Here is a 16,891-nt window from a genome sequence, read left to right on the forward strand (position 1 = left end):
GCTGTAGTTACGATTTTACTTCGGAGATGTTGAATTCTGGTCAAGAGTTCCAGTGTAGTTCCCAACCCAAAACCCGTACTTTGGCTACAGTTATGACGATCACGGTCGGTTGATTAAGATTTTGGATGGTCCCCCATCGTCCCTTAGCTAAGGATTTGCGTTGCTATCCTGAAGATTAAATTGTAACACTTCGTACATATTTCTGCTTACCACACAATTCAAACTAGAACATAAGTCTACGTCCTCTTACGCTACCGAAGAACTAGATGTGACCTTTTTGCCTCTGCACTCTAGTATGTTACCACCTTGAATTTGCTATAATATAAATCATTAACTCCCACCAGCTCTATAATGGCACCCGATACTGGCTCCGGGTAATTTGCAACAATCAATTCATCATTAACGGCTTTGCTCGAATAAACCGCATGAATTCATAATTATTTATGCATCACCGCTGCTGAGAGATATATTTATTACTCATAATTACAATAATACGTTCAACATACCTAAATATTGTAGGTACGAGTGTGTTACTAGTTACTAAAATACTACGATATTTTCAAGTGTGCGTGGAGACAAATCCAAAATTATAAGGAATAGCGAAAATGTTGAAAGGATCTACGGATTTTGATTATAACTGCAACTGCATTATTAAGCTTAATAAAATCTATTACCCTGCTCGGGAATCGAACGAGTTCAACAACACTGTATTATTACGCCATCCCTTACAGTCATATATTAAGCATCCAATTTTGGGAACAATTAAAGATGGCAAATTAAAGTAAATCTTTTTCAGTAAATTGTACTTTTCCCTTCTATTTATTAGACCTTACTACTCAAAGGTCAACTGCCTTAGTCACCGCGTTCATTACGTATATAAAACCTCATGAGATGAACAATTTGAAAGGGAAACGGTACCACCCATTTCCTTCTCCGACTAAACCTTTTGTCGCCTACGACATCCACGGGAAGAGACTGGTGCTATTACGAAGGGAAGATACAGGTTGACCACAGATTTTCAAATTCAAATCAAATTTAATTTATTCAAAACTAGCTGACCCGGCAAACTTTGTACCGCCTCAAAATCTATTTATTTAATACATTCCTTATAAAATATAGCCTATGATACTCGTGGATAATGTAGCTTTCGAATGGTGAAGGAATTTTTAAATCGGTCCAGTAGTTTTTGAGCCTATTCATTACAATCAAACAAACAAACAAAGTTTTCCTCTTTATAATATTAGTATAGATTGATTATAAAATTCGGAAGATGTTTGCTATGGAGAAGAAGCGGCGAATGAAACTCCAAATAGCATATATTTAAGTAATGCTGGTAATGCAACATCGAGCTTGCAATCTCGACGGCAAAGCAAAAAGCAGTACACATCGCCAGTCGACACCCAACGCAATTTCTACAAGAGAATGTGTCCACTGTTATTTCATATCGACGTTCATCATGAAAATGGCAAAACAGGAAAAACTATAGAGATGCTGTTGCATTTACTGTTATAATACCGTACAAAGTATTCGAATACTGTTTGAAATATAATGGTTTATATGGAACATATTGATAAGAAATATTAGAAACTGTAAATGCGATGGAAAAACAGTAAAATATACAAAAGTACCTATTTATATCCCGATAGTGTTCGACACATGTTACCTACATTACATTGTTGGTAGGTACAATTTTAATAATAACATGTTTCTACTTAGCAACCTATTTCAATCATATATTTAATTAAATTTATAAGAAAATGATAATTTCAATCTTAATAAGAGTAATAAAACAAATGTTCATAACACGAATAAAATCAATCAAAATAAATCATTTATTAAATATTGTTAGAACAGTAAAAACAATCAGAGTTTTCTATGCATAGATGGTGGAGAATTGTATAGGGTGTGATATAAGCCTGGCGGAATGGTAAAATACAATATATATACTTCCTGTACACTCAGATAGTACCGAAAGAAACAAATATGGGTATAAATTAACTGACATAATCAGATGCAATTTTTACGACGCTATATTTCTTGAGTGTATCACAATAAAAGAAACAGTTATAGGAAGATATATTTTTTAATAAATATATGATAATAATGACAATTGACAGATATGACAGCATTGACTTCCCACCAAAAGACAATTATCCCTCCCTCACCTCACCTCTCTTTTCTCACCTCACCGCTCTCCGCCCATCTGTCACCTCAACTCACCTCACTAGAGCATCTCACCACTGCTTAAATGTACATTAAAGCAGTTTACAAAACACCATTACACAATTACGAAAGACGTGATAATCCCTTGCTCTATCGACTCTACCAACGTAGAGTTCGGATAGTGAAGCGTGATGAAACGCATACATTTCCTCAGCAGCACGAGTGGCCTGCATTCCTGGGTAATTGCTAGAGCTGCGATCGAATCGAACGGTCTGTTCACGCGTTCAATATACTGGTTTATTTCAAGGGCAGTTGTTACTCATTAGAGCAGGATAAAAGGTTAGCTAGTAGTAAGATGTAAAACAGGGATTCAATTTTGAAGAATGTTGTTTTGTCAGGAAAGAACTTCGGCGCCTGCTGTTGTAATTACAGGATTATGGTTGTAGTAATACGTGCGTAAACAACTCATTTTAACTTAAAATTTGTGAAAAAAACAGTCTAAAGTTAATTTAAAGTTACTCAAGTTTATGTTAACTTAACTCGTATCTACTACACCATGTGGTAGTACCCATTACTCGTGTGGTACAAGTAATTATACTATTTATTTACTTTCTTGGAAATGTATACCTGCTGTTTTCAGAATTTTACAAATAGTACCCAAAACTGTTTCATTATCTCCGTCACGTACTTAATCCCTTTTAACAGACTTACTGCTAATTTATCTAGCCGCCATTGTTCCTTAGAACCAAAGTCGATAGGGGTGTAAAGAATTCATTCAGGTAGGCCTGGTGTCCGCTTCACCCAGTTCCCAGTAGGTCATGTCATGTCAGGCTACTACGTAACCACGCCACAGCGCCAGACTGTCCGCGACCACCGCGTTCAACACACGTGCGTCCATAACTTAAACATTCGTAAAGTCCCCCGCCGAGTGCGAAAAAACTATTAATATCACACAATTTATTCTCCAAACATCTGATTCATCATGACTTGTCTCGTACAGTTAGTGAAATGTGAAGTGGATTAAGTGGAATATTTATTGGATGCTATAAACATTAACACAGGTGCGTACCGATTGCCTAAGATTGAAAGTTAGTGCGTTAAGATCATTCTCTTCATTTGCTTACTATCTATTGGAAAGTTAATTTAAAAGTCATTGACAGTGCAACGATTGTTGAATGCTAATTAATTATAGAAATTAATTTGTCGTAAAGCTCAGGAGCTGGTTGTGGCACAATGAATTGGCTTTTATCGATGTTTGTTTTTAACGCTCATATTGTTGTTTATCTTTCGTGTTGTATAATTTTAATACTATCTCTTTATATAATATTGTGATATGTTATGGAGGTTTATGTCCGCAAGTCTGCATTAGTAAGGTTTCCTGTAACGTCTACATATCGCGGCAATAACGACTGTCGTAAGTATAACAAATACGATATCCATACTAATTTAATAAAGTACTTACTTATGTTCCCAAGAATGATATTTTGAAGATCATTTCGCTTTTACTATGTACTGATAATTAATATGTTAATACAGTAACATTTGTAAAAATGATAAACGTACATGTAGACATACATTTTTGTTAGACTACTACAACTACTACTATACTATACTACTATAATCTCTAATAAGTTTTCTAGCAGCTAAACTATCATACTGATCCTTAAAAAATTGTAGTCTGCAATTGATTTGATTAGCAAAGAACTTGAAAAACTCTAGCTTTACTTAGTAACAACATAAACCGTTGGCATCTGGCCGGTTTGGCTACGCTCTGCCCACTTACGGCCTCCCACTATGTAGGTCCAAATCGATGTCATTTACACCGTACAGTTATACTTTTATGTCATTAAACCTTGTTGGGACCTAAGTTTCTTAAGCCCTTATAAGTTCTGCCCTTGTAGAAGTATAATCTAACGTTTTTCATTATTTTAATTTTTAAACATATTTATGTATTATAGGCAATACTAAGCAGTCTCGTTCAAATATTGTTTTGAAGCTTCATTCAACTGTTTTAAGGAAAACTAGTTATGTTATTAATGTTTTCGTTAATCGACGTCATGTAAGGACAAAAGCAATATATCAAAATGAAATCATTTTAGGAACAATACGTGGACACAATTTTTATATAAGACTGACTAAAGAGTTTTAAAATAAACAAGAAGCTAAGAACAAACTAAAATGATTTATTACTTCAGTAGGTAAACGAGAAGTCCAGTAAGTCTACAGGGTGAATTTTTAAAACGGGCCTTCAGGGCCAAATCCGAAACTATAAGGATTAGCGAAAAATGCTGAAAGGAGTTACGAGGCCGATTTTGATAAAAACTAAAACCGCATCATTAGTTTTTTAAAATATCTTTTTCCCTAGCCGGGAATCGAACGAGTTCATTTTTAAAAAAAATACACCCTCTATATTATTCCACCATCTGATAGTGTCGCTTATAAGGATCAAATTCTGGGAAGTAATGTTATGTGACAAATTAAAGGAAAAGGAAAATTTTGAAGAAAATACATATTTTTCCATACATTGCCATACAAATCCTTAAGGATTATACATAACAAATGATTTATGTGTAATTCTTAAGAAACATACGTAAGTCATACCATTGAAGAATTTGTTGGTTAATCAACTAATTATTCGATGTTATAACCGTGTCATACGGCTTAGTATGAGAAAGTAATAAATTGGCAAGTAAATTACCGCCGTTTTTAGGATTTATTTATTAATAAAAATAGATAAGTGATTAAATAGTAAATTGTTATTGTTTGTTGTTTATAACTACGTTTCAACAGTAAATATAATTTTCTATATCTCTTTGTTTAGTTATCACTCGGATATGACTCGAAAAAGACATTCTCGCAAATTGACAATTTTACATCCGTATTAAACGAAACTCCGCCCATAGCAAGGTAAATCTATTATAATGGTCCTAAAAGTAACCTTAACTAAGTCGGACATAAAAATATAAATTCTTGAAGAACAAAACGTCCATTTCGAATGATTTGAAACATTGAGCCAAAAAATTGTTAATACGCGAATTGATGATTGGCGGGAACTTAACTGCCAAATTAATATCAAAAAGTATGTATTTTCTTAAAATTGAGGCTTTTCCTTTAGTTAGTCATTTATCATTACTTCCCAGATTTTGATCCTTATAAGCAACACTATCAGATAGTGGAATAATATAGAGGGTGTATTTTTTTTCAAAATGAACTCGTTCGATTCCCGGCTAGGGAAAAAGTTATTTTAAAAAAGTAATGATGCAGTTTTAGTTTTTATCAAAATCGGCCTCGTAACTCCTTTCAGCATTTTTCGCTAATCCTTATAGTTTCGGATTTGGCCCTGAAGGCCCGTTTTAAACATTCACCCTGTATATAGGTCCTGCTATGCACATGATGTCGGAAATTCCAACACATGCTGCGTTCACAGACATTCTTTTATAACTTTTTCGCTTGAAACCAGTCGATCGAACGGCTCATTCTCTGTGTAGAGTCATATATTATTTATATTTAAATAGGCAGTTCAAATTAATTGGATAGACACTAGTGAACGTTTAATGATATAAATTAATTCTCATTTTACTTTTGATGTTTTTACAATTCCTTGTTGTATCCATTTTATTGAAACGAGTGTTTTGTTATGTCTGTTCTATAAAATTGATTTTGTCGTAGAGTTTGGTATAGAAAAATATAACGTATAAGAAAGCCGAAACATGAAAGACACTAAAAAACCGAAGGAATGAGTTTTGTTAAATAATACATTACATATTAAAACGCTTGTTGCAAATAACAAGGTTAAAATGTTGCATAGCACTTATCAGAATCCACCAGCGTATATAATATATCTGAATACCCATGTTTATATACTTCCGTTTATGCTTTATTAATGTTATGAGTAACATATCAGTTAAAACATTAATAACTTCTGTTATTATCTACCCTTTAATGTTACTTTTGTTACCTACAAACTTTAATTAGTTTTGGTAATGACAAATTTGCGATCAAATTTTGAATTGAGTTATGCACAGTTCGATCCTAAAAAGTAGCAAGCAACCACATGTTAAATTGTCACTAACGGTTAGAAGGATCTAATTTTAACCCCAAAACGGGCACAAATTCTGACGTCGTATAAATGTGTTAATAAATTTTAATCCTCACTTAAAGATGTCGTTAATTGTTAAAAGACTTGGGAGTGGATAACGATCTATTTTTGCTACTTTTTACTAAACAACCATTTTGTATTTCTGCTTAACAAACTGCTGCTCTCGTTTGAAACTTGTGGTAAAGGGAGAGATACTTACGAGTACAAAAATATTTCCAATCTAATTATCAGGAATAGCATTGAATCTATAGATGACCCACGTAGAACTTTAATCCTATCGGTAATCAACCTTACTACAGATATCTATGAGCAAATTCTTCTTACCATGAGACAAACAGTTTTTGCTACTTCAGTTTCATTTAAAAGACCGCACGAAGCTGTACCAATGAACATTGACAGTATAATGTGATCATTTCACGTTACAGTTATAACGCAACAAAACCCTATTATTAAAGTTCATTTGTTACCCACATGACGGCCGTTGCCTCACTGTGATTACGAAAGTCCGTAGCTGTTGCTATATTATTTATAACACAATAAATTCTTGAAGAAAGTGAGAGTCATAGTGAATTGTGGTATGATAGAGTTGCATTATGTTTAGTCGGATCATTATTATTACCATTTAAGCGCTGTTTGATGGTCAAGTATCATGTTTGCTGCAATTCATTCGTATTACTATTTTTATCGTTACTAAGTGCTTGGTAGAATTTTTTTTATGATTAATTCTTCTTTTGTTTCTATCTTAACTTTTTAACATTTTTGACTAGCTTATATTAGTCACATATGGGTAATCAAAATAAATATAAATAACATAAACGATAAACTTAAACCAATTGTTACTAAATTATTTATTGATAATCATCCAGTACTGAATTTATGTATTAAGTACTGAATTATTTATTGATTGAATGGTATTCGATTGGTTGATTGGATCAATGACTAGCCTGACAGCGCTCTCCAAACAAGTCTGGGAACAAAGGGTTCCGAGTTCAATCTCAAGTCTATATTTTTCTCTCGTTTTGGATATTTCTGGGTGTATCCTTGTTTATTTCCATAGTACTCGAGTCACAGAATCACCCAGTCTCACGCACACATAATTCTCGTGTAAATCTATATAGGAGTGTAGAAGGCGTTATTGTTTATGCAATAGTAAATCATAGTTTCCGTACATGTTTAATGAAATATTTTCAGACAATCAAACATATGCAACTTGGATATTAAGGTCAGATGGTCACGCGCCGGCGGCCGCAATTAACTGAGTTGTTAGCGCCGTGCCGGCCGGTGAAGTAACTGAGGTGTAATCGATGCAATGCCTATAGATACCGATTTCCACATGCATGGCTTTCTAAGCATAGTATGCACTCGTAAGGTTCTATTTATAATGCACTTAATAATGCCTATTAAGAAAACATACTGCAGAAAAATGAAATACGTTGATCAGTTAAAGAAATTGAAGTTGGTTAGTATAAGTTAAGAGACAGTGCTGAAAGGAGTTCATTTTTAATTTAGCAATGATTAACTTGAAATGAACATTTTTATTTTAGCAAAGACTTAATTTAGGTAAACTTCATTTGCGTGATCTTCTTCAGATAGGACTTGTAATATTTGTACCTCTCCTAAGGATATAATATTTGTCATTATTTGATTGACTTTCTAGAAACCAGATTGTCTGTGTATTATGTCTCTAGAAACGATTATAGAGTAGATTTAAAGTTACCGGAAATCATTCAGAAATAAGTAAATAGGATAGATCTAAACACCGTTGAGATTTACCAATTTCTATTCCTTTATAAGACCTTCTTAAACATACAATAACCATGAACGGTGTTTATAATGAAAGTCCAATGTTTTGGCGCCGAACAATATCTATAGAACTCCTAATGGCTGTTGTAATGTCCCCGGTATTGTTTCGGCACACAATGCTCATTATACAGACGCGCGTCCGGCCGTCCGTCTGTCTCTAGCCTTGAAGCCCCTTCCTTATATGTTATGGGATTCTAACATTAATTATATTCCGGCCTTTAATTAAGTTTAACTATTTTAATATCGTTTGCCACAAAAATGTTGAGTTTTCTTTTTCTGTGCCGTTTTCGCAATACAGTTGTAGTTCAATCATGATATCTGTTTGTACAGCTTTCTGTCGTTGCTAGAATGTTTCATTGTTAAAATACTTCTTTATTGCTTTTCTAACCAAACAAAGAACTATACCGATATCATTTGTTGATTTATTGTCAGTTTTAATTTGATATTTTTTCTAAATCTAAATTCTATGCTTTTACAGAAAAATATCGAAATCATGAAATTTGCTAACAACTCGTAATATAATACCAGTTTCTTTAAAAACTTTATCTATACTGTCTGGAGTTATTATTATAACTCGTTCGTTCTAATTTAGTTCACAGAAAATAAATGAATAATAATGACGAATAATAACAATTTCATTTCTAGAAATTATGCAGCTTCAAACGTAAAACAAAAGATGACCTAACTACCATTGTGACGCCATAACCAGTATCTGCACCTAATAATGTTATTATAACAATTATAAAGGCATCAACACTGCACCCGTCATCATTGCTATATATTTTTATGGATGTTTACTTACAAAGGACAGCACCTATTGACTTTGAATAAGAAATCTAACCACAGCATGGGACTCATTTATAAATAAAAAAAGATGACAGGCAATGCTAACCCTTTGGATAGGTAAAATAATATCTCTTAAATAGCAAACAATATGCGCAAAATACGTCAAAATTCAAATTCACAAATCACCAACGTCAATTAAAAAATCAAGATAAAGAATTGTGGTGTGCCTCAAGGCAGTAGTTTAGGCCTTCTTTTTTCCTTTTTGTTTTTTTCTACTTAAATCTTTATTAATGAAAGTACTTTCAAATAAATGTTCCTATTTTATTATGAATTGAGAATTACGAATTACGCTTAGTGTCTGCTTAGTGCGTGCGTGCGTAACTATGCGTAGGTAGTTACTATGGGACTTGAGTAACTGAATAGAATCTTATCTGCATCATGTAAAAGATTCAGGTTCTTATGACTTACAATGTTGTGATTTGGCTGTGTCATTTCTTTGTACTCTGAAAACCAGGTTGAGTCATTTAAACAACTTTAATTATTATTATAGGTCATTAGGTCATTATGACCACTTTACTGGTGTTTACAATATGACCTAAGATGTGCATCTAAGATAACAGGGATCTTTATTTCCATAGGTATATTTTTATTACACTTGCATTAAGTTTAGTAATTAGGTTTGTTGGTAGCCGATACTGTCTTAGGCTATTGAGATAAGTTAAAAATGACAAGTAGTGAACGTAGTAAGTGATAATCATGCCTACGAATAAATAGTGTGCATTTTGTGGTATAATTTGCTATCAGATATAGAAACAGTCCTATTCTATGGTTCTTTTTCATAAAAATTAAAACGAATAACCTCTTTGTCATAGAGTTTACTCATATACAATGAATGGAGTCTATGGATGACTTTCAGTAAGAATTTTCTTCCAGTATGTTTTATTTATTTATTTATTTATTTAATAAGGATTGCCAACAATTGTTACACGAAATGTATTATAAATAATTACAAAACAATGGTCTTATGGTACGTGCACAACCTATTACAGGCAAACACAGCATGCACAACAATTTTAGATACATAAGTGCATTGGGTAATCTAGTAGTAAATTAAATTTGATTTTAACAATATTATAATAATATAATTTGATTCTTTTACTACATTATAAAAGAATACAAAAAAAAAACAGATGTAAAATATATAATAAATTAATGTATTGGGACAGAACTAACATGACAATTTTAACATAGTTTTGTTTCTGCTCTGTTGTCACTATAAATTTAACAATCTGTTTCGAAATTTAGACATGCTATCAAAGTTGATATCTAAGTCGTTTAATGAATTAACTAGTTTACATAGTCTGGGAATTGGGGAGTTAGATCCTAATACTGTTCGTCGCAGGGGTGGTACAAGAGGCGAGATCTTGAAACGAGGATAACGACAGGGTACTCTAAAATTTAGACTATTCAATATTTGCGGGCAATCTAATTTATGTCTTATTATCTTAAGTATGAATTGTATATCCAATAAATCACGACGCTTGTTCAATGAGCAAATTTTAAAATGTTTTAGTTAGTTTTCGTATGACATTGACATACCCGCCAACATCGTTTTACTAGACAGGTGCCATAGAAAACGTTTCTGAATACGTTCTATTCTCAAAATATGACTAGCATAATGTGGCCTCCAGACTACACTACAATATTCAATAATACTACGCACTAATGCATTAAAAATTAACTTTTTCGTTTTAACTTTGCGAAATAACTTGCCATTCCTTATTACAAACCCTAGCATATTAGACGCCTTTTTCATCACATAATCAATATGAGGAACAAATGTTAATTGCCTATCGAATATGACTCCTAAGTCTTTAATTGATTCTACTTCTTGAAGTTTCTGATTAGCAATATGATAGGATGATAGAGTTAGATGTAATTTACGAGAAAATTTTATATGGGAACATTTTTTAGTATTAAGTGACATACCATTTAAATTACACCATTCAGAAAGCCTGTCTAGATCGTCTTGAAGCAGCTTAATATCTTTTTCAGATTCAATGCGCCTGGCAAACTTAAGGTCATCAGCATATAAATAGGGGGTTGAGTTCATAAAACAGCTAGTCACGTCATTAATGAAAATATTGAAAAGGATTGGCCCCAGATGGGATCCTTGCGGCACACCTGATGATATTTCATATAATTCCGAGTCATATCCACCTACAACAACATAGAAGTAACGTTTTTTGAGATATGATTCTAACCATTTCAGCAAATAACCCCCTATGCCGTAGTTTGAGAGCTTTGATAATAAAATACCATGTAACACGCGATCAAAAGCCTTACTAAGATCTGTATATATTACATCAATTTGTCCATTATTGTCAATGGCTTGTGCCAGCATCTCAGTAAAAGATACGAGATTTGTACTTGTTGAGCGAGCGGTGATAAAGCCATGTTGATGTGGGCTGTTAATTTGTTTGAAATGATTTTGAATAAACGGGCATACTATAGATTCTAATATTTTTGCGAAAGTAGACAGTATTGATATTGGCCTATAGTTGCATACTTGCGATTTGTTTCCGTCCTTCAATACAGGAACAACTTTAGCTAGTTTCCAAGCCTCAGGGAAAATACCTGTGTCTAAAGATCTTTTAAAAATTAAATATAAGGGCAAAACAAGATTTGGTGCACAATTAGTTATAAAATATGGAGGTATGCCATCCGGTCCTGCACCCTTGTTAGTGTCTAAATTTTTTAATTTTTTTAAGATAGTATCGGGATTGATACAAATAGATGTAAGACTGTCACCATTCCAAGTTTCACTATTGACGCTGAGCCTTTCATTATAAATATTAACATTGGGGCTGGGGCTAGAGTATACGGATGCAAAATATTTTCCGTACAAGTTACAAACTTCAGACCCCTCTGATGCTGTCCTCGTGCCGTCAGATATGGTACTAGGATAATTACTACAATTATTTATTTTAGATTTTATAAAAGACCAAAAGGGTTTAATATTTAGTTCTATCTTGTCCTCTATGCTGTCAACGTACGAATTGTAACACGTTAATAAGAGACGATCTGACAACTTATTCAATGATTCAAGTCTAAGTTTATCTAAAGGGTTTTTATAAGTATTAAATCTGTGTCTAATTTTATCTTTACGTCTCAATGTTTTTATGAGATCTCGGGAAAACCATATTGGATTTTTTTTACTGTAAGGCTTGAACATGGGAACAAATTCATTTATAACATTATTTATTACGTTATTAAATATATTAATCATATCATCAACACTCTCACAGGTTTCGAATAACTTGTACCAATTCTGATCTTTGAGTGTGGTATTTATAGAGTTGTAGTCAGCTTTACGGTAGTTTGGAATTGTACCATCAACTCTAAATTTCAAATAATCGCCTCCTGTACACTTAAGACTTATTACAATAGGTGGATGGAGTGGGTCCACAGTGGAAAGTAATAATTCAGCAGCAACGACGCTACACTCTAAGTTATTAGTTAAAACCAAGTCTAGAACCCTACGATGGTTATTTTCTACATTATTCCATTGCGTAAGATTATTTAGCCAAAGAAAATCTACGAGCCTTTGCTCATGAGCGGATAACTTTATTTGTGAGTCGGGTTTATTAACCAAGTTCCAATTTATTCCACCTAGATTAAAATCACCTATTATAGTAACGGGAAAGTCACATTTTTCTAACACTACGTTGCAATTTTTTGTAAAAGTTTCTAAAATTACACTTTGTATAGGAGGAGGAATATATACACCACAAAGAGCAACCTTGTTACCTGCATTTACGGAGGATAGGTTAATACATATCCAGATATCTTCAACGTCACTTTCCCAAGTATTCATTTTATTTGATGAAAATCTTTTTGAGACTGCTATCAAGACCCCTCCACCTTCCTTTCCACTATGGAACCCAGATGTTTGTCTATCTCTCCTGTATACCTCATATCTATTATCAAATAATTCATTGTTTAATACACCTTGATGAAGCCATGTCTCAGTTAATACTATGACGTCGTAATCAGAACAGCATATGTTACGGAAAAAGCTATGTGTTTTGGTTCTTAATCCACGAACATTCTGATAATATATTTTTAGAGATAAGAATGTAAGGTGACTATTATGTACAATTGGGACAACTTAATCTAAATTTTGTAAGCACTCGTGATCGTTGATGAATCTGTGGTTAGAGGTGTCCGTCTTCCTCATGTAGACGCGACCATTACGTACCCACACATACTTGTAACCCTTTTCCTTGGCGGCCGCCCTAGCCGCGGCATGGATTGCTTTGTTTGTAGTCGAAAGGTGTTCCATAATAAAGATGGGTCTTTTAACGCCTGGTATTTTTATATGTGAAGTATTCAATTTGTCACTTGCATTAGACCTATTAAATTTAATGACGGATGCCAGGAAAGTATCGCGTATTCTAGGCGAACTAAATTGTACAACTACCGAGCGCGGTCTATCGCTTTTGGGGTTTATTTTTGCAATACGGCTGCAATTAGAAATGTTTTCTTTAGGTACTTGATAACCAATTGTTTTCCCAATTTCAGCAACAACTTCAATTAAGTTTTCATTTTTCTTCTTAGGAATACATTGAATTTCAACATTGTTACTCCTAGCGTATTGCTCAAGTAAATTTAATCGAGACGATAATTTTTTGTTTTCTAATTGCAATGTTAAGTTAGTTGATTGAAGCTCTTTTACATCATTAGAAGTCGTCGTGAGACTCACATTTACATTCTCACACCGTTCGTAGACATCAGCTACGACCTGATGCAGATTCTGTATTTCTTGCTTGATGGGTACTAAAGCGTCCGCAACAGCGCTTTTTATTTGGTCACCGAAGCGTACAAGCATGTTTTCCATTTCTTTTTTAAATATCTCTTGTACTACATTTCTTACACCGTCCAGCGTTATCAAAGAATCTGTATCAACATTCGGAGACAAATCCAGCGCAGCTCTTTTGTGAGGCCTCATTGTTACATTATTAATAGGGCGCACAGGAGTACTGTCGTTTGTTATCGACTTTTTTGTGCATAACGGACACGTCCAATTGGACCGCAAAGTAAGCAACGACGTACTTTTATCAGTACTGGTTGACGCTAAGCAAGCGAAGTGATAATATTTATTGCAGGCTCTGCACTTCACTCCATCTATTTCTTCGCTTTGTAAACCGCAACATTCCCAGGAAATTAGATTTGTTGGTTCAGACATGCTTATTTTTTCGAGTATTGTTGCAAAAAACAGAATTTATAAGTATACTTGTAGGTAAGCAACAATGTAATATTTATTGTTTACTTTACGGAACGCAGGCAGGTAAAGGACAGTGTAAGCGATCCCGCGATCAAAATGTCGTAAGCGCCATGCAACGAGCGTCGCTTACGCGTTTATCTCAACGCTTTGCTTGGTTAGCCGACTGGAGTTATTAAGAATATTAAAAATTGATTAAAATCTTCTTATTCTTAGACTTACGAATGTTATAAGTTATGCAGTTTTCTTCCTTACAATTTCTTCTATAAGGCACACTATATTTCTTCCAAAACAACTCGATTTAGAAGTACTTTTGTAATTATTTATTCGGAGCAAATAATAAACAGTGTTTGGTTACCCACGCACCGACGACCACTGATTTTCTGGTTCAATTGCATAAAAAATAAGTTTTCATAGTCAGTAGCTTCGTGGCATCCAAGTTCATATTAGCATATTAGACCTGCAGGTGTACTACAAGGCCATGGTATTAATACCACAAAAACAACAAATAAATATAAAACAAAAGCACAGAACACAAGAAATTCCGATGTTATCATCACGTACCATCTTCAAGGCGAAGCAAACGCAATGGGTATACGAAACACTGATATTTTAATTGTTAGATTATTAGAGCACGAAAATGATATAAATATTTCGTTAAACCTCACTCAGTGTCTGTTTGAGTCGATATTACATTGAGTAGTAAATTGGAATGTTTATTTCGTGTAGTTGTATACTTTTGAAGATCAGTTAGTTACATAACGAGCTCATTCCAATTTTTTATTGGTTGATAAATTGCCTATAATTGATTTCTACGCCTTTTTATTGATTTTAATTTGCAGTGGATTATAAAATCGTGATTTAATTAACTCGTTTTTAATTGCTAAAATGATAGGTATATATACTGTGTATATAGATAGATATTCTTTATTGCACACTTCAACAGAACATAACAATGATATACAATTATATAGTTAGTCGTATGCAATAGGCGGCCTTATCGCTAAGCAGCGATCTCTTCCAGACAACCTATGCATGGAAAAGTAAGGAAGATAGTGAGGAAAGTGGGAAGTGTGTATGAAGTTGGAGAAGGAATATGAAAGGTAACATAGTTAATATAGTACACAATGATAAATCAAACAACAAGAAAGAAAAAAAAAACAGAAACAAGCACAGACGAATAAAGTAAAGCACATAAGAGAATAAATATTGATAGAAGAAATGGATCATAATATCTCATGCAAATGACGACAGGAAGAGGGAAAGTTATGGATTAGAATAGAATTTCATAACTTCATTTTTAAACGTATCAAGCGATTTAGCACGACGTATATGGAGAGGTAGTTTATTCCACAAGGAAACAGCAGTAGTAGAAAAGGATTTTTTGAAGAAGGAGGTAGTATGAGAAGGAGTTTGAAGGGAGAGATTTATACAATATTATTATAAGCAGTTTATGTTCATCTACAGTTTTTTTTATTATTATGTAATATTGATTATTCTACATATTCTATGACTTCATACTGATCTCATCATTCCGTTATTTCTTTCGTTAGATTAATTGTAAACATTATTTTATTGTCTGTATTCTACCTTTTTGTTATTCATTCATTTTCAATTACACGGTTATTATACACGCCTATGTCACATTTTCTTTCTAATTTCAGACAATAAGTTCTACTTACTTATGTATTAGTTTTTCCTACTTTCTTGTCCTTCTATTTCATCAAGTAAATATGCCTATAGCTTTCCAAGCATTTTTCTGTAAAACTTTATTCAGAGACACCACAATTCAAGAATATCAAAATTGACCATATTTATTTATTTATTTACTTTATTATACCTTAACTAACACTGGTATAAAAGGCGGACTTAATGCTAGAAGCATTCTCTGCCAGTCTACCTTTAGGCTAAGCAGAAAACGTGCAAGGCGGTATTCAAATGTCTAGGAAGAGTATACGTATATAATTATATGTGTAAGTATATACAATAACTATACAATCAATAGGTTACGTAACAAACACACACATAATATAATATATATAATTATACATACAATAGGGTACACTATAAGAAAAATGATGAACCGTAAATATAAGCACTATGATTTCTGTAGAAAATATAATTTAATTATCTTTTTAAAAGTCTGTCTGCTGCAGGCTTTGCGTAATTCATTCGGTATCCATATCTTATTACCAATCGATACATTCTAATAATAGACATGTTTATTAATCCTTTCTATCTCTAAAGTCTATCCATGCTTCTTAAATTAAAATACTATTAATTATTTTTTTAATATAAATTCATATTCGTAGCGAAAGTGCACATCATCGATATTCCGAATTAACATATTTGACAGATATAAAATGGTTATGGCCCTTTGTGATTCTCTATGGAATTTCTCTTCTAGAGAAATCTCTATTACATGCATCATTATTTACTCAGCTATTGTAAAGAATCATGTAAAATGTAAATCTTAAAATAACGTAACTCTTCCGGCTGCAAACAGTATTGCCAGTGTATGAAAGAATAAACACGGAGTTTAAGTTTACAAAAAAGATAAACATAAACGAATAGTTTAGTAAACATTGGCTCATTTGTTTAAACTTCTAAAGTATTGTTAGTCATAAACACAAACTTTCTAATGCGTAAAATTACTTATTCCTTATTTCCTTACTTACGTAACTTGCTTACCTCCTTCCCATTTCTTAAGTATTCTTGCCTATGTCTTCAGTATTTTATATTCATTTCTTATCCGA

The 16,891-nt window shown here is 33.1% G+C and overlaps 2 protein-coding genes across 7 annotated transcripts in view; one reads left to right on the forward strand and one right to left on the reverse strand.

Moving 5' to 3' along the window:
* Positions 1 to 16,891, forward strand: part of LOC140753589 (uncharacterized) — a 105,545-nt gene that overhangs the window by 35,935 nt on the left and 52,719 nt on the right. Inside the window, exon 1 of one of the 6 annotated variants that reach the window (XM_073088305.1) lies at positions 3,037 to 3,224. The exons of the other annotated variants lie outside the window; for them this stretch is intronic. The gene's annotated coding sequence lies outside the window, so the exon portion shown is untranslated. Of the gene's footprint in view, positions 1 to 3,036; positions 3,225 to 16,891 lie in introns of those variants that run through there. 6 annotated transcript variants of the gene reach the window in all.
* Positions 13,023 to 13,862, reverse strand: LOC140753090 (uncharacterized). The gene has a single exon (XM_073087466.1). It carries the CDS (start codon positions 13,860 to 13,862, stop codon positions 13,023 to 13,025), a length of 840 nt encoding a protein of 279 aa, XP_072943567.1.

Source organism: Epargyreus clarus, unplaced genomic scaffold (assembly GCF_041222505.1).
Source record: "Epargyreus clarus isolate Ecla_fem2 unplaced genomic scaffold, WU_Ecla_fem_2.2 ptg000026l, whole genome shotgun sequence".
Classification (NCBI taxonomy): Eukaryota; Metazoa; Arthropoda; class Insecta; order Lepidoptera; family Hesperiidae; genus Epargyreus; species Epargyreus clarus.

Coding starts and splice junctions, on each gene's coding strand:
- LOC140753090 (XM_073087466.1), bottom strand. CDS start 13,862: ATGAGGCCTCACAAAAGAGCTGCGCTGGATTTGTCTCCGAATGTTGAT.